The following is a 23,771-nucleotide window of genomic DNA, read 5'->3' on the forward strand; positions in this document are numbered from 1 at the left end:
AATGAGTAGGTGTGTCCAAACTTTTGACTGGTACTGTCCATAGTGCCTCAATTACCTCGACAAACTTGTGCCCACAATGACCCTGCATAGAGCATCATTACTGTTATTTTATTTTTATTATATTATTATATATACACATTTTTACTTCAGTTTATTTTAGTACATACTTTCTTAACACGTATTTTTTTCTAAAACTACATTGTTGGTTAAAGGCTTGTAAAGTAAGCATTTCAATGTTGTATTCGGAGCATGTGACAAATAAAATCTAATTTGATCATCTGCGCAGCGTCACCTCCTGGAACTGAGCCAAGATTAATGAGGAAATTCTGTGATTGTGGAAAACTCGCGAGAGCCCATAGGGAGTAACGTTACTTCATCATGGCAGGCAATAAGTTGGCATTAGAGGGAAAAATAAGTATTATAAGCTTTCTTTTAGGGCTTGGCGTTGTTATAATTCCCCTTATTAGAACATTCGCTGGACACCTTGACTGGGTATTCGTCTATCTCACTGGAGTGAGGGGGAAAATAGCTATTGCGGTGTATATCGCTGTTCTCAATGGCTTCTTGCTAATCATATATAAGGGACCTCTATATAAGGTAAGAGCTACAGTAGTAGCTAGCTAACGTCTGAAACAAGATGGCTAGCAGTAACATTAGCTAAGCTACTTAGCTAGCCATCTTGATTTATGTTGTATTTGCCCATTCAAAACGGCAGTCGGCTAGCTAGGCTTATTCTAAATGATCAGTTATTAATTGGCGCGCTTCTTTCTGACAATGTATTGTGCTAATGTTGGCTGGCTAATCCTATTAGATGAATTGGATTGAGACAGCTGTCACCCTGATTGCCTAAAGTAGAACTCTAATTTAACGGTAAGCTAGATAACACTATTGAAGTCAACCTTCGGCATGGCCCACTTATGTTATTGTCTTAGCTGTTGATTTGGAGCCAGCTTTGTAGTTTCACAAGTTCAAGTTAGAAAGGTTATCGGAGCATGCTCTTTTCTCCCAGGTTGCTGTGCGAGCCTGCTTCCTTGGTTTTACTTTTGGGTGTGGCTTGATCATAAGCTTTTCCCAATCTACATGGACACACTTTGGCTGGTAAGCATCCAGCACCTGTACATACTCTCTGTCACACACAAAACTAATTGATGTTAGTTCGATACCTGTTTATGCATAGTTCTCAGTCAATGAATGTATTTGCAGGTACATGTGTTCCATGTCTTTCTTCCACTACTCTGAGTACTTGGTGACGGCCATCATTAACCCCCGCAGCCTGTCTCTGGACTCATTCCTGCTCAACCACAGTGTGGAGTACACCGTGGCTGCCGTCTCCTCATGGGTGGAGTTCACTATAGAGAAGCTCTCTATCCCAGGTCTTTCCCTCATACCACACTTGTTCTCAATGGTTGCGTTCCAGCCTGACTACATAGCTGGTATTGCGTTGCATCAACCAATGGTTGCATACCACGTCATTCTGCGCAGGCAGGCGTCTGCAATGTAGGCTCAATCCCAATACTCCCGTTAGCCCTCCCCTTCGTTTTCGAGTGTCTCTCGTTTGGGGGGGTAGTGACACTCGAAAACGGAGCAACTAGTGGTAGGGAAATTAGGCCTAGGGAATGGGACATCATTACATCGCTCTCGTCGATGACATGGATGTCGATATAAGGGAGTCCTCTGCACCTCTCTGATTCAGAGGGGTTGGGTTAAATGCGGAAGACACATTTCAGTTGTACAACTGGCTCGGTATCCACTTTTCCCTTTCACTCGTCAGATACTGCCAACGGATACCACGCAATTAACTGACGATGAGCCAGTACTGGCTGCAGTAATAGCTTTTCTTATATTTCTCATGCAGCAAATACATACTTACCATATGAGCATCAAATGAAAAACAACGTGCCTGTAATGTACCCATCCTCTGGCGGTGGTTCAATGTGGAGTATTACTGAAGCAGGACTTTCATTCCATAGCAGTGTGGCATGTAACAGTTGCGTTCCCTTCACTCAGTCCTTAACAGTGGAGGCATTTTAGCTAGAACAATTAAAATCACTGTTTTGAACATTTAAAAACATTTTTTTAACCAAATGTGTAAGGGTCCATACACCGACACATCCATAGCATAGCGGTCTTTTTATCCTCCACTATACAATAAGGAAGAAAATAGTTATCTACTGCTACGTTACCTGCATTGACAAATATCTTCAGTCTCTTATGTTACTAACTACAATAAAGAACAATTACAAGTGATTGAAGTATTATTATTTTTTTATGAACAGGAAGGCAAGCTTACAAAATTGTACATAAAATTTGCAGTAGATGCTTTCGTTAGTGAGATTCTTTACATACATTGGGTTTCACAGATGACAGCCTGGTTTGCTCAGGAGTCCCTACAACATGAATTACAATTTATACAAATGTCAAATGCCTGTATAGAAAGCTAAATGTATAGTTAGTTAGCTAGTTGTTGCTAGCTTGTTAAATAGTGATTTTTGTCAATTAACTTTATGACCAAGAAATGTGCATTATAATTGTTCTCTACATTAACTAACATATTCATCTTAAATGTAAATACTTTGCATGATTTGTTGGGAAGTTATAATTAATTACATTTCCTTCCATCCTAGTATTCTTGTCAGCCACCTTCCTGAAGCAACTTTAGAGCCTTGGGTCGCAGGACTTTATGGTAGTTTTAATAACCACTCAATAGGAAGTCTGCATGCTGATTTTCTTCATTTGGAGGGCTGAAAAGGCTCTACCCCCCCCCCCCTCGCTCAAATTTGAATTGGAACACCACTCTGACTCGATGTGGGGTTGTGCAAAATGGAGGAGAGGGCTAGGGGGTATTGGGTTTGAGCCGTAGTCAGCCTGGAACGCAGCCAATGACTTCATGTCTCAGTTGAAATGGCATGACATGTTGTCACAGGAGGAGTAAAATGTCTCAATTGGCTCTGAACCTTTTCCCTCTTGTCTCAGAGCTGAAGCAGCTGAGCTGGCTCAGCCTGGTGGGCCTGGTGATGGTGCTGTGTGGGGACTTCCTGCGTAAGTCTGCCATGCTGACGGCTGGCTCTAACTTTAACCACATCGTCCAGAACGAGAAGGCCCAGAGCCACGTGCTGGTCACCGATGGGGTCTATGCCTTCTTCAGACACCCGTCCTACGTGGGCTGGTTCTACTGGAGCATTGGCACACAGGTACATGCTTAAAATGTCAATTTTTCTTAAAACATGTTACAATCAAGCCCACTCAAATTATTTCACTTTTCCGTGTCCAATGTTCCAGGTGATGCTGTGCAACCCTGTCTGCATCGCGGGCTACACCATGGCCAGTTGGCGCTTCTTCCGTGAACGGATTGAGGAGGAGGAGCTCTCTCTCCTCCATTTCTTTGGAGAGGACTACCTGGAATACAAGAAGAAGGTGGGCACCGGCCTGCCCTTTATTTCAGGCATCCGCATCAACAGCTCCTAGGTGTGAGAGATGGGGTCCTGGATGTATGAACATGGCAGACAGACAGGCACTGTGAGGGGCAGCCCTGGTCAGCATACTGTGGATTAGCCCTTGTGGTCGCCCGCCCTGGGTGGGTCTAGAGCTCACGGAGACTGACACCTACGAGCATGGTAAAGGGCTCCCCAAAAACCTGGGTAGACGGACTCACTCAAAAAGAAACGACACCCCCCAATGTTGTATATCTATTGCACACATCCAACCGCCTCTTTGGTTTGGTTAGTTTGACTACTAAGAGTTTTTTTTTTTTTTCATCTCCAATGTTTCCCTTTTCTGTGTTTTCGAGTTTCTTCAGTGGATGCTGAATGGATTTTTAGCTTGTGTTACTGAATCAAAGTGCTGTAATGAGCCTGGTCGAGTGTCTGCTATTCCTTGTTTGTCTGGCTTATCACTAAGTCATCATTATTAGGTCTCAGCGTTTACAACAATAGTTTTACACAAGATTAGGGATGCACAATTTCAACTGCCCTCGTACATATTCTTTCCCACTAGGTAAATCTGCGCTAAGAAGCATTTATTTCTGTGTGACTGTTGTACATTTACAAAATTTTCCCAAAATGGCGGCAGTGGTTGCTTGCAACATGGTCTTTGCCCCATAAGTTAATGAACTATTCATAAATTATAAAATGCCTTTTGATGGTAATCAAATATTCCATGAGCAAATATTGGTTATAGGTAACAGCCCAGAATTTCTATACTGATGCATCCTTACCCAAAATGATTGATTTTAAATGTGTTGGAACCGGTTCAGGGAACAAAACTGGAAAATAAAATGAAGGAACTGAATCGGGAATGAAAGCGATCCATACTGTTCCCGAACAGAACCGTTATTTTAAAAGCATGCAAACCGGTTAACATTCTAGACATTTTTTTTTCTCGTCCCACAAAAGAAACGCAACAAAGCGCATGTGCAGAGCCCTCTCTCTCACTCAAACTTATTCCAGCATCTGCCTGCAAACTGAAAATCTTTGCCTGTGCATGTTTAGGCTACCTGCCCCTCCCCCATCGGAAGCATAGGCTACTGTACTGAATTTAGAAGCATGAGAAGATAGGGAGAGATCTTTTTAATTGGAGAAGTGGATTAACTTTTTCAATGCTAGTTAAGGATACTATAGGCCTAGTTGAGTTTTAGATTGGATTTGTTAACTACAAAAAGGTAAGCTGTGTGTTTAATTCTGGTGCTGCTCTTCACACAAGCTTGTGAGCTAGCTAGCTCAAAGCCTCTCCTAGGGAAAATTCTGTGAACCTAATTCAGATAATGCATGTCTTAAAGAGGGCCAGCGCTTCAAGCCTGCTCAACCCTCTCGCTCTTCCCCCCACCCGTAAAATTTAAGTAGCATCTTGCGCCATAGGCTACACTGGTCTGTCGATCACGCATGTAAACAACTAGCTTGCCTGCTCTATCTGCACTGATTGCTGAAGTCATTCTAATGAGCTAAATGTAAAAAATTAAATTAAATTTAAAAAAGTTTCACAGGTTTAAAACCGGTTCAGAAATGTATTTTGCTGATCGGAACTGTGGAATGGAATGGAATGGGGGAAATGTATTTTGTTTTTTTGAGAACTTTGGTTCCAACCCCTGATTTTAAATTCACATATCCCATGTCCACTCAGGATCAAAAGGCTGTACAATCAGAAATCTTTTGCTAATTTGACAACCTGAGCAAGTTGCAGCCTGGTTCTCGGATTTCTCGGTTCGGCGTAATAAGTCAGAAACATCTACTTTGTAAGTCATTTAAAACATAAGGAACACTGACAATCCGTTCACTGTTCTATTCCAGTCTGCTGTAAGTCTTAAAATGTCCCCTGGGTATAGACTATGAATCAGGGGTGTTGTTCTTCCATAGGGTTTTTAGTAATAGGGGCACTCACTAATAGTCATCTTTAAAATGCATTCGCTCTCACACGGTCTCTCTCTACCCCCACTTGATCATCACTCCATCTATTTATTTGTTCTGTGTGCTTGTCTCCTCATGCTCACTGTGTATTAAAACCAACCAAAAGATGCATTCCTATGGCTAAGGGGTTCAGAGAGCTACACCCAACATGGCTTCCTTCTGAACTACCGCAGCTTGTCTCAGGTGAAAGGTCGCCTCTGCCCTCCACTCTGTATGCCCAGACTGTATGGAGTGGAAGAGGAGTATGTCTGTGAGTGAAAGAGAATTTGTGAAATTAGTCAACAGTCAATTAGTCAAAAGCACTTAACTGTTGTGCAAGATGAGTGTGTGTGAGTTAGTTTCTGAAATTAGGACTGTCTAGAGCACTGTAAAAGTCATGTGTTACATGAATACAGATGAGATTCTGTTTTAATAAATATAAGAGCACATTCAGTTGGCTGCAGACATATGATAGTTTGCTGCTCAAAGCATGATACAGCTGAGCTGAAGGTGGAAAAATCCAGTTGTGTTGCACTACAGTATAACAATACTACAGTTTATTACAGGTAAATAAAAAATGTATTATGCAGAGGGTGTACTTATCTAACTCTTGGTTGATAACTTTTTTCACTTTACTGACATTTTCTGAATTGAATGAACACCATTGTCCTGTCAAATAAAATCAAAAGTTTATCCTAAGAAAATTGTCTTCCTCATTAGGTTGTCTTTCATGTTGTTGCCAATGTAGTCCTAAAATGGATTATGGATGCATGCTTAAATTACTACAAGAAGCCAACCTGAACACAGTGACAGTGTTACCATAGCATACATTACACCCTGTTACACACAATGTGGAAATATTGGATTTTATATTCAATATAATTTACATACAGTAAGTCAAGGGTGAGCACTTTGTTGGTGAAGTCCCATGCCCCTATCCAGTTGTTTAGGGAGACAACTCCTTCCAAATGGCTATCTCTGTGGTCTTCTGCTTCCCTGGCCAGTAGAAATTATTCTTGAGGGCAGCCTCATCAGAGAGGTTGCTGAGAGTGTGGTTGTCATCTGTGGTAGGCTGACAGGTCAGGTCATTTCTGTTGAGGTAAAGCATAAAAGTAGAGGTTTAACAAAGATGTATAGTTTTCATTGAAATCAGTCAGATCAATTCTCCCAACAAGTTATTCAGTAATCTCCTCACTAGCTTACGTCAGTGTTGTTGAAATGGTTTGTTTAGTATCTTTGGCCGCAGTGGTGTCCTCATAGATCTTCAGCATGGCCTCTGTACGGTCGTCTTTCAGCTCCTTAGGCTCTTTCAGTCTGTGGGAACATTGAAAAGGGAACACTTTGTGGTAAACCATGTCTTGCACAGTCACCATGACAGAAAGAAACGTCTCAGTCTGACCGCTCGTCAGAGTAAATTGTACATTTGCCAAACTATCTTGTTAGTCAAGACATTGTAGTTTGTGATATTGAGTTCCAGTGACTGTGCTCCAGTACCTGGGTTCAAGGCGTTCCTTCACCTTGGCGATGGATCGGATATACGGGCCAATTTGCCTGGCGATGGTGGTCAGATAACTGTTCTCTTGCCTTAGCTGGGTCAGATCATGAAGCTGGGCTGAAACCAGAATGGACACATGCAGTATATAAAACACCAACTTGACCATAGCTATCTCACAGCTAACAGAAAAACAAAATCCCCATTACCTTCATAGATTTCCTGTTCATTTGCAACCCTCTGAAAGGTTGTCTCCCAGACCTATGGTGAAGGATAAGATGGAAATGAGCTCTAAAGGTAAGCCGGGTTACATTAATAAACAATGTTGTGTGAATACCTTTTCATAATCCTAATTCCTAGGGAGTTTTTCTTAGCCACCGTGCTTCTACATCGGCATTTCTTGCTGTTTGGGGTTTTTTGGGCTGGGATTCTGTACAGCACTTTGTGACATCAGCTGACGTTAAAAGGGCTTTATAAATACATTTGATCGATCGCTTTAGTGATTCCCACCTCCTCAAACATGGCCCTCATGAGTTCCACAGCAGAGTACTCAGAGGAGATCTGTCTGTCCATCTGCACGGAGGTATCCAGGATGTCTCCCATGGTGTCTGTCTTGATGAGGGAGTGGTGCTTGGTCAGATCCCTGTGGGTCTCCTGCACCTGATCCTTCAGCTGCTGAATGGACATCTGCAGCGTCTGGAGTCAGGAGAAGGCAAGGTTTTTAATGGGCTACATCAGGGTATAGTAATCAGGGTAGCGCCTTGATTCAAATCAATAGACCATGCATCTCTAATGTATTTCCAATACACACACAAAAACATTGCGTTTGGCTGTGAAAGTCCTCAGTAATATCGTAAGAGCTGTACAGTAACTGAAAAGAGTTGTAGAAGCTCACACCCTGTAGCTGGTCTCATAGTTGCGACAGTGCTCGGTGAAGGGGGTCTCTCCCCCCTCAGCCAGGAGGACCTTGGTGCTGAAATAGCGGTGGGGGGTGGGCTTCCGCACCACGGACGAGCCCAGGGACATGTCACTGATGGCTGGGGAGTGGCAGGGCATGGACAGGGACGACTGTAGGCTGAGGGGACAGTTACACAAAACAATGAATAAATCGATATCTTTACATAGGTTTGGGCATCGGGCACAGGGGGTACTCATATTTCCGCTGGATATTTTAGAACATGACAAGCGCATACTTGGGAAGTACAAGCATACTGTCTTGAAATTTGAGGTTTCACTCATTGGGAGCACCAATAACATGCTGATGACATGTTCCCTTTGAGCGTGTAGGTCTGCACTATTTCCATATGGTAGGAGTGAAATATGACTCACAGTCCACTGGCATTGCCCAAACTCAATCCAGTCACACTCCCAGCAATGGACACAGAGCGTCTTTGGCCCAGCAGTAACAGAGACTCAAGGCAACGAGCAAACTCGGACCGATACTCTGTGTTGATCTAAACCAGAAACATAGAATGGGGTGTATATTTGGGATGTGATATGACAAAACATCAGTTGAAAAGGCATATGACAAGAGAGGGTCTTTTCATTAACCGAAAGGTCACTAGTTTGAATCCCCGAGCTGACTAGGTGAAAAATCTGCCGACGTGCCTTTGAACGAGGCACTTTACCCTAATTGATCCACAGTCACCGTTGATAATGGCCGACTCTGGCCGTGACCCCACTCTCCGAGGGTGTCTCAGGTGGAATTGGGATATTTCCAATTCACACATGCATATTAATACACACGTATACATGTGTGAAAGAGGACAAATATAAGCACCCATCTAATTATTTACCTTACCTTGCTACTCTGAGCTGGTCTCAGTCTGTGTGGAAGTTTGACAATCTTCTTCAGTCTCTCCATCAGTTGCTGGATAACATATATTAAAGTAATTTGCTTCAAAACGGAATTCACAATTGCTAGTATTACATTTCATGTTGTGGTATGTGCTCTTCTGGATTCATGGAACCAGATTGGGCATTATTTATCATACTGTATTGTACATACATATCCCATGTCAAGAAACTCAAACTTGTTGGCTGAACTTAGAAAGGCTGAGCAAGTGACCAGATGAACCTAGAGACAGGAAAGGCAGAGAACATTGGCTTGAGTTGAGCATATTACACCTGCTCAAGATGGGCCATCCGTTTGGATGACAAATGCAACAGATGCATCACCACTCCAGGATAGAAAGGCGTGCCATAGACAGGACATTACCTGGAGAGTGGGTAAGAGTGCGGCCAGATGAGACAGCTGTTCTTTGAAGGCTCTCTCTTTCTCCTCATGCTGACTGTTAAAAACAAGAGAGAATCCATTTGAAATGGATCTCTTACCGTATCTAACTGGAACAACATGCAAGATCTTAACCCACGTGTCAATAGCAAGAATCTCATGTGATTATCATCCTTACTCTTTAGCTTGTGCAGCATAAGCCAAGCTTTTCGGGAAACATTTCTGCTACAGGGTTCAAAGTGGTGCCATGCAAGCCTAATGTAGCTAGTTTGAAACATTATTATCATTAATTAGGCTTTTATCTAGATTGGTCTGCTGCCATGGATACCTTAATCTCCCAGCAGGATCTATAAATGTGGAACAGGATACATAGGCAGGCATTAGATGAGCCATTAGCCTGTTCAATATCTCTGGGTGCATCCCAAATATCCTGTAGAGTGCACTACTCTAGAGACCCTGGTAAAAAGTAGTGCACTATAAAGGGATAAGGGTGCCATTTGGGATGCAAGTGGTGTCTGTCTGTGGAAAGACTTCCTGCCCTGAGAGTTCATTGAGTTTACAGTGATTTTTAATGGCTATATGCAACCATTGAGGCTGAATCTGTGTGTTCTGTATTCGGATGGCCCATTCAAACAATGACCGGTAAGTACCAAATATTTCACAGTTTCTCTGAGCACAGGCTATACATTACATTATAAACATGATTGACTCTGCGCCCAGCAGTGGAGGCTGCTGAAGGGAGGACAGCTCATAATAATGGTCGGAACGGCACAAATGAAATGGCATCAAACAACTGGAAACCATGTGTTTGATGTATTTGATATAATTCCACTGATTCCGCTCCAGTCATTACCACGAGCCTGTTCTCTCTAATTAAGGTGCCACCAACCTCCTGTGGTGCCCACCTTTACTTGTTTTCAAGCACGGTAGCCTGAAGTCAAATTCATTCTCACCTTTGAGCTGCTTTCAGGAGAATCTTTTTTCTTTCTGCCAGTTTTTCCTTCAAAAGAGGACAATATTATCTGTGTCAAGATTAAATGATGACTGCCTAATTAAAACTATTACAATAATAAATGACATTAATTTCCTCTCAGTGTTAAGTTTGTAAATGAAAAGCACTACTTGAGCATTCCAATTTGATCAAATTTTGCTCTGATGTAAATGTGCAATGTATTGAACTTTCAGCTACTTTAGGAGATAAGACACGAAGGGTGACACCTTGTGGTAGAATAAACTGCAGTCAGAAAACAAAAAAAACATTCAACAATTTTTTAAAGAACTTTGATTGATTGATTGAAAAAAAACTGTCATTGGAATGGAGGGAAATTTCCAGCTTTGAGTTGAGTTGAATGTTTTCAAAATGGCCGATGCCTGTGTCAGCTCACCTGCATGTTGTTGAACAGTGTGCTTATAGCGCTCTCCTCCTCATCCACGTTCTCTCGAACCTCCCTGATCATCGCCTTCAGCATGATGATGGCTTCCCTGGCAGACGTCTGGAGCTCTTTTACCGCCTAGGGGTCAGGGGTCACATCATGAGAGGGCACTGGACACCACCACATACACACACACCCAACAAACTAAACTAAACTTCACCATGATCCCCCACATTAATTGTCTATAGGTATACTCTACAGCAATATGGAATAAGTAGGTAATACAGAGTTAATGAAGAGAATGCACTCACTATTACAGCTTGGTCCAGCCTTTCACAGCCTTGCATATATGCTGTCTCAATATCAATGCAGTGTGCTCTGCTCTCCCTGAAGGACACACACAAAAAACAATTGCTTAATGGTTGATTTAATTATTTAAGTGATACAATATTGGGGATAGGAGCTGACTGTAACTCACACTTGCATGTCTCTGAAACAGTTGATACACAGCATGGACTTCTTCTCTGTGGAGAACATAATGTATAGCTCGTCATGGAGGGCTGTGGGTAGACAGACAGACAAACAGACAGGCAGAGCGAGACAGTCATTACAATGTCATCTCAGAGGAGAGAATATGAGCTGGAGAGCCTTGGATTTAACTTAACCAAAATGTTCTGTGCACCTGCTAGTTTATTCATAAAAGGTGTCTAGCTGTATTTGAAGAAGATTTGACTTTAAACACACCACACTTTTTGTGGACCTCCTTTGTGCGTTTGGCAAGGGAGACAATATCATGGCGGGCAAACATTTTGGCCTTGTGGGTTGATTCCCTGCAAGCTCCACACAACGGCTGGCTACAAGTGTTGCAATAGTACATTGCTTCCACATCCTGTCAACACACAAGACCACAAACATATTCAAAAGCTTGTACTGCAGACAGAAACTACAGGTATGAACCAAAAAATTTTTTTTTCTTCAGGGGGTGGATCAGCTTTAATATTGCGGAGATTGTTTCTTCCATCAATGTAATTGTCTGCATCATTTCCAATCCCCCATATTTTACATACATACATGCATGCATGCATGCATGCATGCATACATACATACATACATACATACATACATACATACATACATACATACATACATACATACATACATACATACATACATACATACATACATACATACATACATACATACATACATACATACATACATACCCATATACTGTACATATATACAGTGGGGCAAAAAGTATTTAGTCAGCCACCAATTGTGCAAGTTCTCCCACTTAAAAAGATGAGAGAGGCCTGTAATTTTCATCATAGGTACACTTCAACTATGACAGACAAAATGAGGGGGGAAAATCCAGAAAATCACATTGTAGGATTTTTAATGAATTTATTTGCAAATTATGGCGGAAAATAAGTATTTGGTCACCTACAAACAAGCAAGATTTCTGGCTCTCACAGACCTGCAACTTCTTCTTTAAGAGGCTCCTCTGTCCTCCATTTGTTACCTGTATTAATGGCACCTGTTTGAACTTGTTATCAGTATAGAAGACCACAACCTCAAACAGTCACACTCCAAACTCCACTATGGCCAAGACCAAAGAGCTGTCAAAGGAAACCAGAAACAAAATTGTAGACCTGCACCAGGCTGGGAAGACTGAATCTGCAATAGGTAAGCAGCTTGGTTTGAAGAAATCAACTGTGGGAGCAATTATTAGGAAATGGAAGACATACAAGACCACTGATAATCTCCCTCGATCTGGGGCTCCACGCAAGATCTCACCCCGTGGGGTCAAAATGATCACAAGAACGGTGAGCAAAAATCCCAGAACCACACGGGGGGAGCTAGTGAATGACCTGCAGAGAGCTGGGACCAAAGTAACAAAGCCTACCATCAGTAACGCACTATGCCGCCAGGGACTCAAATCCTGCAGTGCCAGACGTGTCCCCCTGCTTAAGCCAGTACATGTCCAGGTCCGTCTGAAGTTTGCTAGAGAGCATTTGGATGATCCAGAAGAAGATTGGGAGAATGTCATATGGTCAGATGAAACCAAAATATAACTTTGGTAAAAACTCAACTCGTCGTGTTTGGAGGACAAAGAATGCTGAGTTGCATCCAAAGAACACCATACCTACTGTGAAGCATGGGGGTGGAAACATCATGCTTTGGGGCTGTTTTTCTGCAAAGGGACCAGGACGACTGATCCGTGTAAAGGAAAGATGTATCGTGAGATTTTGAGTGAAAACCTCCTTCCATCAGCAAGGGCATTGAAGATGAAACGTGGCTGGGTCTTTCAGCATGACAATGATCCCAAACACACCGCCCGGGCAACGAAGGAGTGGCTTCGTAAGAAGCATTTCAAGGTCCTGGAGTGGCCTAGCCAGTCTCCAGATCTCAACCCCATAGAAAATCTTTGGAGGGAGTTGAAAGTCTGTGTTGCCCAGCAACAGCCCCAAAACATCACTGCTCTAGAGGAGATCTGCATGGAGGAATGGGCCAAAATACCAGCAACAGTGTGTGAAAATCTTGTGAAGACTTACAGAAAACATTTGACCTCTGTCATTGCCAACAAAGGGGATATAACAAAGTATTGACATAAACTTTTGTTATTGACCAAATACTTATTTTCCACCATAATTTGCAAATAAATTCATAAAAAAATCCTACAATGTGATTTTCTGGATTTTTTTTCTCATTTTATCTGTCATAGTTGAAGTCAAAATTACAGGCCTCTCTCATCTTTTTAAGTGGGAGAACTTGCACAATTGGTGGCTGACTAAATACTTTTTTGCCCCACTGTATATTACATATACACATACATATATACACACATACACACTTTTTTTTTAGAATATATCTTTATTATTCCCTTCAAACCCTACCACCCCTCCCCCAATTGGAGTAAGCTAATAAACAATAACACTTAGGCTTCTACATTCAGTTTATACTTACTATACACATTTTACAGACACAATCTATTTTACAATAGTTATATTTAGTTTGTTTTTAGTCCTGGCCTTCCTCTATTTCTGATGTCGATCCAGTTTGATTTCTATTTGTAACTGTGGTATTTCACAACATTTCTGAACCTATATACATTTTACAGACCCCGTATGTTTTAAATCTTGTTGTTATTAGTCCCACCCTTTAGCTCCATTCAACCCCTCCAATCTATCTCTTAACCCCATACATTTAGAATTTCTATTTGCCATATATTTTCAACTGTGCTGTGATGCTTCACAAAACTACTGAACCTTTCTATTCTCATAGCTTCTACAGATTGTAAAATAATGATACAATTTTTTGCAAAAATAATGATTATATTATTGATCAATTGACTATGACTTTTCAAATCACCCAGTATTGCTGTCTGCAGTGTTAGTTCTGGGTAAATGTTGCAATTCTTCAGCCCTTCCTTGACCTGTGATGAAATACAAGGTACATATGGACAGTACCAAAATAAATGATCTAATGACTCTGCCTCGTCACAGCAAAATCTGCAGAGCTGGGAAGATTGTATCTCCCATATATATAAAACATTCAATTGGTTACAATAATTTTGTATAATAACTTAAATTGAAAAATTCTAAGTTTTGAATCTGGTGTCGTTTTGTGTGTCAATTCATGTTTTGCGTGTCAATGTGCCATGGAATCGGTACATCAAAAATCTCTTCCCAACTATTTTGCAGCTTATATGGCAGAGTTGTCAATTTTTTGGTCCTTAAATGAAATTGATATGTATTTACTTTTTCCCCCTTCTACTTGCCTCTTCCATTTTTGTGGTAATGCTGCAATTAGTTGATTGTAATTTTGGGTAGAGCAGACATTTCCATATGTATGTGTTAGCTGCATGTGTGACATAACTCCACCAGTCCTATTTATGATCTAATTTACAAATATTATACCTTTAAAAAAAAAAGAATCTCGAAAAATGTTTTTTTATTATCAATTGGTGTATTTGAGTTTAACCACAATATTTGTTGTATTATTTGTTCGATCTTTTCAGGTGGATTAAACTGAAATTGCAACCAACTTTCTAAGGCTTGTTTAAAAAATAACAATATTTTGGAGATTATTTAGTTTTCAAATAACCGAAAGTGGCCTTGAGATAGCTGTTTTTCAGTCTCTCGGTCTCAGCTTTGATGCACCTGTACTGACCTTGCCTTCTGGATGATAGTGGGGTGAACAGGCAGTGGCTCGGGTGGTTGTTGTCCTTGATCTTTATGGCCTTCCTGTGACATCGGGTGGTGTAGGTGTCCTGGAGGGCTAGTAGTTTGCCCCCGGTGATGCGTTGTGCAGACCTCACTACCCTCTGGAGAGCCTTACGGTTGTGGGCGGGGCAGTTGCCGTACCAGGCGGTGATACAGCCCGCCAGGATGCTCTCGATTGTGCATCTGTAGAAGTTTGAGTGCTTTTGGTGACAAGCCGAATTTCTTCAGCCTCCTGAGGTTGAAGAGGCGCTGCTGCGCCTTCTTCACGATGCTGTCTGTGTGGGTGAACCAATTCAGTTGGTCTGTGATGTGTACGCCGAGGAACTTTACTTACTACCCTCTCCACTACTGTTCCATCGATGTGGATAGGGGGGTGTTCCCTCTGCTGTTTCCTGAAGTCCACAATCATCTTCTTAGTTTTGTTGACGTTGAGTGTGAGGTTATTTTCCTGACACCACACTCCGAGGGCCCTCACCTCCTCCCTGTAGGCCGTCTCGTCGTTGTTGGTAATCAAGCCTACCACTGTTGTGTCGTCCGCAAACTTTATGATTGAGTTGGAGGCATGCGTGGCCACGCAGTCGTGGGTGAACAGGGAGTACAGGAGAGGGCTCAGAACACACCCTTGTGGGGCCCCAGTGTTGAGGATCAGCGGGGTGGAGATGTTGTTGCCTACCCTCACCACCTGGGGGCGGCCCGTCAGGAAGTCCAGTACCCAGTTGCACAGGGCGGGGTCGAGACCCAGGGTCTCAAGCTTGATGACGAGTTTGGAGGGTACTATGGTGTTAAATGCCGAGCTGTAGTCGATGAACAGCATTCTCACATAGGTATTCCTCTTGTCCAGATGGGTTAGGGCAGTGTGCAGTGTGGTTGAGATTGCATCGTCTGTGGACCTATTTGGGCGGTAAGCAAATTGGAGTGGGTCTAGGGTGTCAGGTAGGGTGGAGGTGATATGTGCCTTGACTAGTCTCTCAAAGCACTTCATGATGACTGAAGTGAGTGCTACGAGGCGGTAGTCGTTTAGCTCAGTTACCTTAGCTTTCTTGGGAACAGGAACAATGGTGGCCCTCTTGAAGCATGTGGGAACAGCAGACTGGGATAGGGATTGATTGAATATGTCCGTAAACACACCAGCCAGCTGGTCTGCGCATGCTCTGAGGGCTCGGCTGGGGATGCCGTCTGGGCCTGCAGCCTTGCGAGGATTAACACGTTTAAATGTTTTCCTCACGTCTGCTGCAGTGAAGGAGAGTCCGCATGTTTTGTTTGCGGGCCGTGTCAGTGGCACTGTATTGTCCTCAAAGCGGGCAAAAAAGTTATTTAGTCTGCCTGGGAGCAAGACATCCTGGTCCGTGACGGGGCTGGTTTTCTTTTTGTAATCCGTGATTGACTGTAGACCCTGCCACATACCTCTTGTGTCTGAGCCGTTGAATTGAGATTCTACTTTGTCTCTATACTGACGCTTAGCTTGTTTGATTGTCTTGCGGAGGGAATAGCTACACTGTTTGTATTCGGTCATGTTTCCAGTCACCTTGCCCCGATTAAATGCAGTGGTTCGCGCTTTCAGTTTCACACGAATGCTGCCATAAATCCACGGTTTCTGGTTTGGGAATGTTTTAATCGTTACTATGGGAACGACATCTTCAACACACGTTCTAATGAACTCGCACACCGAATCAGCATATTCGTCAATGTTGTTATTTGACGCAATACGAAACATATCCCAGTCCACGTGATGGAAGCAGTCTTGGAGTGTGGAATCAGATTGGTCGGACCAGCGTTGAACAGACCTCAGCGCGGGAGCTTCTTGTTTTAGTTTCTGTCTGTACGCAGGGAGCAACAAAATGGAGTCGTGGTCAGCTTTTCCAAAAGGAGAGCGGGGCAAGGCCTTATATGCGTTGCGGAAGTTAGAATAGCAATGATCCAAGGTTTTTCCAGCCCTGGTTGCGCAATCGATATGCTGATACAATTTAGGGAGTCTTGTTTTCAGATTAGCCTTGTTAAAATCCCCAGCTACAATGAATGCAGCCTCAGGATATATGGATTCCAGTTTGCAAAGAGTAAAATAAAGTTCGTTCAGAGCCATCGATGTGTCTGCTTGGGGGGGAATATATACGGCTGTGATTATAATCGAAGAGAATTCCCTTGGTAGATAATGCGGTCGACATTTGATTGTGAGGAATTCTAAATCAGGTGAACAGAAGGACTTGAGTTCCTGTATGTTGTTGTGATCACACCACGTCTCGTTAACCATGAAGCATACGCCCCCGCCCCTCTTCTTACCAGAAAGATGTTTGTTTCTGTCGGCGTAATGCGTGGAGAAACCAGCTGGCTGCACCGACTCCGATAGCATCTCTCCAGTGAGCCATGTTTCCGTGAAGCAAAGAACGTTACAATCTCTGATGTCCCTCTGGAATGCTACCCTTGCTCGGATTTCATCAACCTTGTTGTCGTGAGACTGGACATTGGCGAGAAGTATGCTAGGGAGTGGTGCACGATGTGCCCGTCTCCGGAGTCTGACCAGAAGACCGCTTCGTTTCCCTCTTTTACGAAGTCGTTTTTTTGGGTCGCCGGCTGGGATCCATTCCGTTGTCCTGGGTGAAAGGCAGAACACAGGATCCGCATCGCGAAAGACATATTCTTGGTCGTACTGATGGTGAGTTGACGCTGCTCTTATATTCAGTAGTTCTTCTCGACTGTATGTAATGAAACCTAAGATGACCTGGGGTACCAATGTAAGAAATAACACACAAAAAAAACAAAAAACTGCATAGTTTCCTAGGAACGCGAAGCGAGGCGGCCATCTCTGTAGGCGCCGGAAGTTCGGTGAATCATGCGTGACTCCATCATTCGTAAGAAGTTTCAATACATTTTTTGGGGTAGTATTTCCATGTTGATTGAAAAAGAATTTGGTGCATTTTTCCCCATATTCCATCCAGTTCGCTTTATTTTTATAATATATTACACTGGATTTTTCTTGAATAAGTTCCTCCATTTCTTTTTGTTTTTCCTCTAACTTATTCTGTGCCTCTTTGGTGCAGTTTTTATTGCTATCTAACTGTACTCTTACTCTTTCAATTTCCTTTGTTATTAATACGGTCTCTTTTGACCTAAATTGCCTTTATTTTATAGATGAGTACTGAATTGCATAGTCTCTAAAGGCAAATTTAAAAGTGTCCCATACAATAAGGGGATCTGCTGTACCTATGTTATGTCAGGAAAAAGTCAGTTATAAATTATTCTGTCCTAGTTAAAAACAAGTTATCATCCAGTAGGCTTTGATTACATTTCGAATATCCTCGCCAACGTGGAAATTCTGTAAGAGTAAAATATATACGCCAATTATGTGATCATCCAAACCTGTGTTTGTTAGCCATATATGCAAAAATTATCCTAAGGTTCAAATAAATCATTCAGAGTTAATAAAACCTTAATACCTGCTTCTTGCACTCCAGATCACAGTTGGAACACTGAACAGTCTCCTCACAGTCAGTAGAGTTATCCACCAGGAATTTGAGCAGGCGGTCCTCCTGGGGTAAGGCACTTAGGCCTTTGACAATGGACTGTTGTCTGTACCAAAACCAAGAGTGGTTACATAAAACTTACAAATAGGATCCAACACATTAAGCTACTAACAATCTTAAAGTGAAGAGATCCCTGAAAAGTAAATGGAAACAAACTAATATATTTCAAAGTGATTGTGTTTTGCAGTTTTACCCTTTGTTCTGTGTGGGTTGGATATCTTATGCTACAGCTGTTGAACTATTGTCCTCATGTAGGCTATTGCCTCTCCCATTACCAAGTATTCACCTAGTCTTCACGGCAACACAGCCGCAAATAGCATTGCTCTGAATTCTGATTACACAAGGTAATGTCAATGACAAGAATAGCAACAACTACACTATTGCTTTATAACAGTGTGATTTCCCATGTCATTCATTTAATGAATGTCACAAACAAACAGTTTGCTTAAAGCAAATTTCCTTTGTTTAAAGGGGGGCTAGATTATTGACTAGGCGTGTCCTACACTTAGTAAGGTCCATTGTAGCCTCTCACCCTTACATAAGAAGACCTCCAATGAATACTTAATCTCAAATGTACAGGCTGTCATAGAAAGCAAAGCATGTATCCTTTATTACAGAGCATGTACAAGTTGAGCTTCATGTGACTCAGGCAAAAATAAACTCATAGGCGCCCTGGAAATACCACCACAATCTCATCTAAACTAGTTTGTACTTACATTACCATATCCATATCCACAGTACTGCATAATGACAACACTGTTACATAATCCAGTCCTGGGCACAGCAATTAACGTAATCTGAGCCCAGAGGGATCAATCATTCAAATGTCAAGGTGTCCAAATTCTCTTTATCTTCTTACTGAGAGTTGCCAGCTATCTAGGACCAAGCTGTTCTCAATGCCAAGCAGGATGAAACAAAGGCAGGATTTACACTGCAGCTGTCTATTTCCCCCCATATAATCCCGTAAGACTTTCATCCTGGCACTACTAACTGGAGAGGCTTTGTTGTTCTAGGTATCTTTTAGTGTACACGCATCAATGATAAATACTTCAGCCCTTCCAATGACATCAGGCATGATGTAGAAAATGGAGTTGAAGCGTCCATGGGACATTTCACTACAAAAGCTATTGATATGATAAAGTAAGCCTAGAACAAGTTTGCCTTGTCCGAGCCAGAACTGCCCATAGGGGCAGGAACCTATCTCCTGTTTCTGTATCATGAGGCAGCTTAAACTACCGTACAGTGCCTTGCAGAAGTATTCAGGAGTACAGATCAGGGTTGGGTTATAAAAAAATATCCGAAACTTTGAACAGCCCACAGAGCATCATTAATTCATTATTAAAAAATGGAATGAATATGGCACCACAGCAAACCTGCCAAGAGAGGGACGCCCACGAAAACTCACGGACCAGGCAGGGAGGGCATTAATCAGAGAGGCAACAAAGAGACCAAAGATAACCTTGAAGGAGCTGCAAAGCTCCACAGTGGAGATTGGAGTATCTGTCCATAGGACCACTTTAAGCCGTACACTCCACAGAGCTGGGCTTTACAGAAGAGTGGCCAGAAAAAAGCCATTTCTTAAAGAAAAAAATAAGCAAACACATTTGGTGCTCGCCAAAAGGCATGTGGGAGACTCCCCAAACATATGGAAGAAGGTACTCTGGTCAGATGAGTCTAAAATTGAGCTTTTTAGCCATCAAGGGAAACGCTATGTCCGGTGCAAACCCAACACCTCTCATCGCCCCGAGAACACCATCCCCACAGGGAAGCATGGTGGTGGCATCATCATGCTGTGGGGATGTTTTTCATCGGCAGGGACAGGGAAATTCTTGAGGGAAACCTGTTTGTCTTCCAGAGATTTGAGACTTGGACGGAGGTTCACCTTCCAGCAGGACAATGACCCTAAGCATACTGCTAAAGCAACACCCGAGTGGTTTAAGGGGAAAAATGTAAATGCCTTGGAACGGCCTAGTCAAAGCCCAGGCCTGAGAATCTGTGGTATGACTTAAAGATTGCTGTACACCAGTGGAACCCATCCAACCTGAAGGGGCTGGAGAATTTTTGCCTTGAAGAATGGGCAAACATTCCAGTGGCTAGATGTGCCAAGCTTATAGAGACATATCCCAAGAGACTTGCAGCTGTAATTGATGAAAAAGGTGGCTCTACAAAGTATTGACTTTGGGGGGTGAATAGTTACACACTCTGTAGTTATCATTTTTTTTTCTTAGTTTTTGTTTGTTTCACAAGAAAAAATATTTTGCATCTTCAAAGTGGTAGGCATGTTGTGTAAATCAAATGATACAAACCCTCCAAAAATCCATATTAATTCCAGGTTGTAAGGCAATAAAATAGGAAAAATGCCAAAGGGGGTTAATACTTTCGCAAGCCACTGTACATGTACATGCCCTGGATGCTAGTCTGTTCCAGGGCCTTACCCCTAATCCATATCCTTAATGCTGAGTGACAGGCAGTGAGGCATCCGGTCCCATTGGGACAGTCCTTGGTATGACTCGACTGTGGAACAAACCCCCAACATTCCAATCTTAGGGCTTAAACGTTAACCACAAAGCCACTGAGTTGGTCATTGATATGATAAATCAAAGCTAATTTGTTCCATAAGAACTTCAAATACCTAGTCTGGACACACATACTCATTCAAGGGTTTTTCTTTATTTTTTACTATTTTCTACATTGTAGAATAATAGTAAAGACATCAAAACTATGAAATAACACATGGAATAATGTAGTAACCAAAAATATATATTTTATATTTGAGATTCTTCAAAGTAGCCACCCTTCGCCTTGATGACAGCTTTGCACACGCTTGGCATTCGCTCAACCAGCTTCATGAGGAAGTCACCTGGAATGCGTTTCAATTAACAGGTGTGCCTTGTTAAAAGTTATTTTGTGGAATTTTATTCTGTCTTAATGCGTTTGAGCCAATCAGTTGTGTTGTGACAAAGTAGGGGTGGTATCTAGAAGATAGCCCTATTTGGTAAAATACCAAGTCCATATTATGTCAAGAACAGCTCAAATAAGCAAAGAGAAATGACAGTCCATCAATACTTTAAGACATGAAGATCAGTCAATCCAGAAAATATCAAGAACTTTGAAGGTTTCTTCAAGTGCAGTCGCAAAAATCATCAAGCACTATGATGAAACTGGCTCTCATGAGGACCGCCACAGGAAAGGAAGATCCAGAGTTACCTCTACTGCAGAGGATAAGTTCATGAGAGTTACCAGCCTCAAATAAATGCTTCACAGAGTTCAAGTAACAGACACATATCAACATCAACTGGTCAGTTGAGACTGCGTGAATCATGCCTTCGTAGTCGAATTGCTGCAAAGAAACCACTACTAAAGGACACCAAGAAGAAGAGACTTGCTTGGGCCAAGAAACCAGTGGAAATCTGTCCTTCGGTCTGATGAGACAAATTTTTTATTTTGGTTCCAACCGCCTGTCACACACTGATCTGTTTCACCTGTCTTTGTGCTTGTCTCCACCCCGCTCCAGGTGTCGCCCATCTTCCCCATTATCCCCAGTGTATTTATACCTGTGTTCTCTGTCTGTTGCCAGTTCATTTTGTCCCTCAAGCCTACCAGCGTTTTCCCCCTTGCTCCTGTCTTTTTCTATAGTTCCAAATTTGTTCTATAGTTCCAAAATGTTTTCTGTACCTTGTCACTCCGCCCTGGATTATTGACGCCTGCCTGCCCTGACCCTGAGACTGCCTGCCGTTCTGTCCCTTTGACTCTGATCTGGATTACTGACCTGTCGTTTTGCCTGCCCCTGTTCTAGTAATAAACTTTTGGTATTTTGACACTGCATCCGGGTCTTCCCTAAAACGCGATACCGCTGTGTCTTTGTGAGACACAGAGTAGGTGAACGGATGATCTCCGCATGTGTGGTTTCCACTGTGAAGCATGGAGGAGGAGGTGTGATTGTGTGGGGGTGCTTTGCTGGTGATACTGTCAGTGATTTATTTAGTATTCAAGGCACACTTAACCAGTCTGGCTACCACAGTACTCTGCAGCGATACGCCATCACATCTGGTTTGGCTTAGTGGGACTATCATTTGTTTTTCAACAGGACAATGACCCAACACACCTCCGGGCTGTGTAAGGGCTATTTGACCAAGAAGGAGAGTGATGGAGTGCTGCATCAGATGACCTGGCCTCCACAATCACCTGACCTCAACCCAATTGAGATGGTTTGGGATGAGTTAGACCGCAGAGTGAAGGAAAAGCAGCCAACAAGTGCTCAGCATTTGTGGAAACTCCTTCAATACTGTTGGAAAAGCATTCCAGGCGAAGCTAGGGTGCCTAGGGTGTCATCAAGGCAAAGGGTGGCTACTTTGAAGAATCTAAAATCTACACTTTTTGGTTACTACATGATTCCATATGTGTTATTTCATTGTGTTGATGTCTTCACTATTATTCTACAATATTAAAAATAAAGAAAAACCCTTGAATGAGTAGGTTTGTCCAAACTTTTGACTGGTACTGTTTTTCGGGATTTATGCCATCCAGTAAATCAATGGAATGCCCATTCTTACTTACCCACAGAGGGGGCAGGAGAGTCTGCCTTCCACTGCCCTGCCACGCAGACAACTGGCACAGAATGTGTGGTAACAATCCAGTAGACAGGGGTGTTCGTACTGCTCATGGCACAAGTGGCATACCAAGGGGTGGCAGTTGGCACTGTCTGGGTCATATAGGTTCTCCAAAGGGCAGAAGATTCCTCCAGACATCTGTAAAAACATCACAGGAAAGCCCATCAGAGTGATGCTGATCTATGTTAGTGACATTTGAGCGAATTAGTGAAAATGCACGTTTCAACAGACACCCTAATCATTCCATGATGTATCAACTGTGATATACTGTTACAAACACATCATATAATTGAAAGTATTCCAGAGAAGTCAATATTCAATCAGTACTCCCAACCTTCAACTCCATGGAAGTACATTAAAGTACATTCATTTTAAGCATATACTTAATGAATGAGCCAAGCAGCAGATACTTAATAACATAAGAATATGGAAGTAAAGCTGAACCATTACCTTATTGCTTGCTGCCTTAGCTGCTGTCCCAAGCAGGAATGACAGATATGTGGAGGGTCTTTGAGTGTGCGTGGAGGGGATGCAGTGCCGGCCCTGACGTCAAGTCAGGGTACTCAGTGGGTATAGGAGGAGGTGTGACCATAGCACAGCAGTACTGGATGACAACAGAGTAACCAGACACCACTCATCTGTCAACAGGTGACCAAAATACATTACTCTCTATAATCCCTCTATTTCCCCCACTGCAGCCTCCAATGACTCCTGTCAAACGTCATGCATTGGTTGCTAATTCAGAATGGAACAATAAAGGGGACAATTGAGCAATGAATATTAGTTTTGGAAATAGCATACAGTTGAAGTTGGAAGTTTACAACACTTAGGTTGTGTCACGCCCTGACCTTAGAGATCCTTTTTATGTCTCTATTTTGGTTTGGTCAGGGCGTGAGTTGGGGTGGGCACTCTATGTTTTGTGTTTCTATGATTTTCTATTT

General features: G+C 42.5%; 2 protein-coding genes across 3 annotated transcripts; one reads left to right on the plus strand and one right to left on the minus strand.

The window, feature by feature from the left end:
- Positions 1-300: 300 nt before the first annotated feature.
- LOC112233080 (protein-S-isoprenylcysteine O-methyltransferase) lies at positions 301-6,077 on the plus strand. 2 transcript variants are annotated; one of them, XM_024400474.2, is made up of 5 exons: positions 301-597; positions 1,010-1,098; positions 1,204-1,373; positions 2,974-3,191; positions 3,280-6,077. In XM_024400474.2, exons 1-5 carry the CDS (start codon positions 379-381, stop codon positions 3,463-3,465), a joined length of 882 nt encoding a protein of 293 aa, XP_024256242.1. In that variant the 5' UTR covers positions 301-378; the 3' UTR covers positions 3,466-6,077. The 2 variants fall into 2 exon arrangements, with proteins under 2 accessions (XP_024256242.1, XP_024256243.1); XM_024400475.2 differs by lacking the exon at positions 301-597 and adding an exon at positions 613-870.
- rnf207b (ring finger protein 207b) lies at positions 3,733-23,427 on the minus strand. Its single transcript, XM_024400473.2, has 19 exons — positions 23,281-23,427; positions 22,778-22,968; positions 18,134-18,266; positions 11,221-11,365; positions 10,955-11,036; positions 10,788-10,863; positions 10,489-10,614; positions 10,057-10,103; positions 9,089-9,161; positions 8,879-8,947; positions 8,672-8,740; positions 8,200-8,324; positions 7,768-7,945; positions 7,381-7,566; positions 7,080-7,131; positions 6,873-6,990; positions 6,582-6,692; positions 6,270-6,469; positions 3,733-5,647 (listed from the first exon to the last, which is right to left on the minus strand). Exons 2-18 carry the CDS (start codon positions 22,966-22,968, stop codon positions 6,325-6,327), a joined length of 1,926 nt encoding a protein of 641 aa, XP_024256241.1. The 5' UTR covers positions 23,281-23,427; the 3' UTR covers positions 3,733-5,647; positions 6,270-6,324.
- Positions 23,428-23,771: the final 344 nt, after the last annotated feature.

The sequence above is a fragment of the Oncorhynchus tshawytscha genome, linkage group LG16 (genome assembly GCF_018296145.1).
Source record: "Oncorhynchus tshawytscha isolate Ot180627B linkage group LG16, Otsh_v2.0, whole genome shotgun sequence".
NCBI lineage: Eukaryota > Metazoa > Chordata > Actinopteri > Salmoniformes > Salmonidae > Oncorhynchus > Oncorhynchus tshawytscha.

Excerpts from the sequence above, each read along its gene's own strand:
- LOC112233080 (XM_024400474.2), top strand. The coding sequence starts at position 379 with ATGGCAGGCAATAAGTTGGCATTAGAGGGAAAAATAAGTATTATAAGC. Across the intron at positions 1,374-2,973 it reads AGAGAAGCTCTCTATCCCAG|AGCTGAAGCAGCTGAGCTGG; the intron begins GTCTTTCCCTCA and ends CTCTTGTCTCAG. Across the intron at positions 3,192-3,279 it reads ACTGGAGCATTGGCACACAG|GTGATGCTGTGCAACCCTGT; the intron begins GTACATGCTTAA and ends CCAATGTTCCAG.
- rnf207b (XM_024400473.2), bottom strand. The coding sequence starts at position 22,968 with ATGTCTGGAGGAATCTTCTGCCCTTTGGAGAACCTATATGACCCAGAC. Across the intron at positions 11,366-18,133 it reads ATCTGGAGTGCAAGAAGCAG|GATGTGGAAGCAATGTACTA; the intron begins GTATTAAGGTTT and ends GTGTGTTGACAG. Across the intron at positions 6,470-6,581 it reads ACCATTTCAACAACACTGAC|AAATGACCTGACCTGTCAGC; the intron begins GTAAGCTAGTGA and ends TTACCTCAACAG.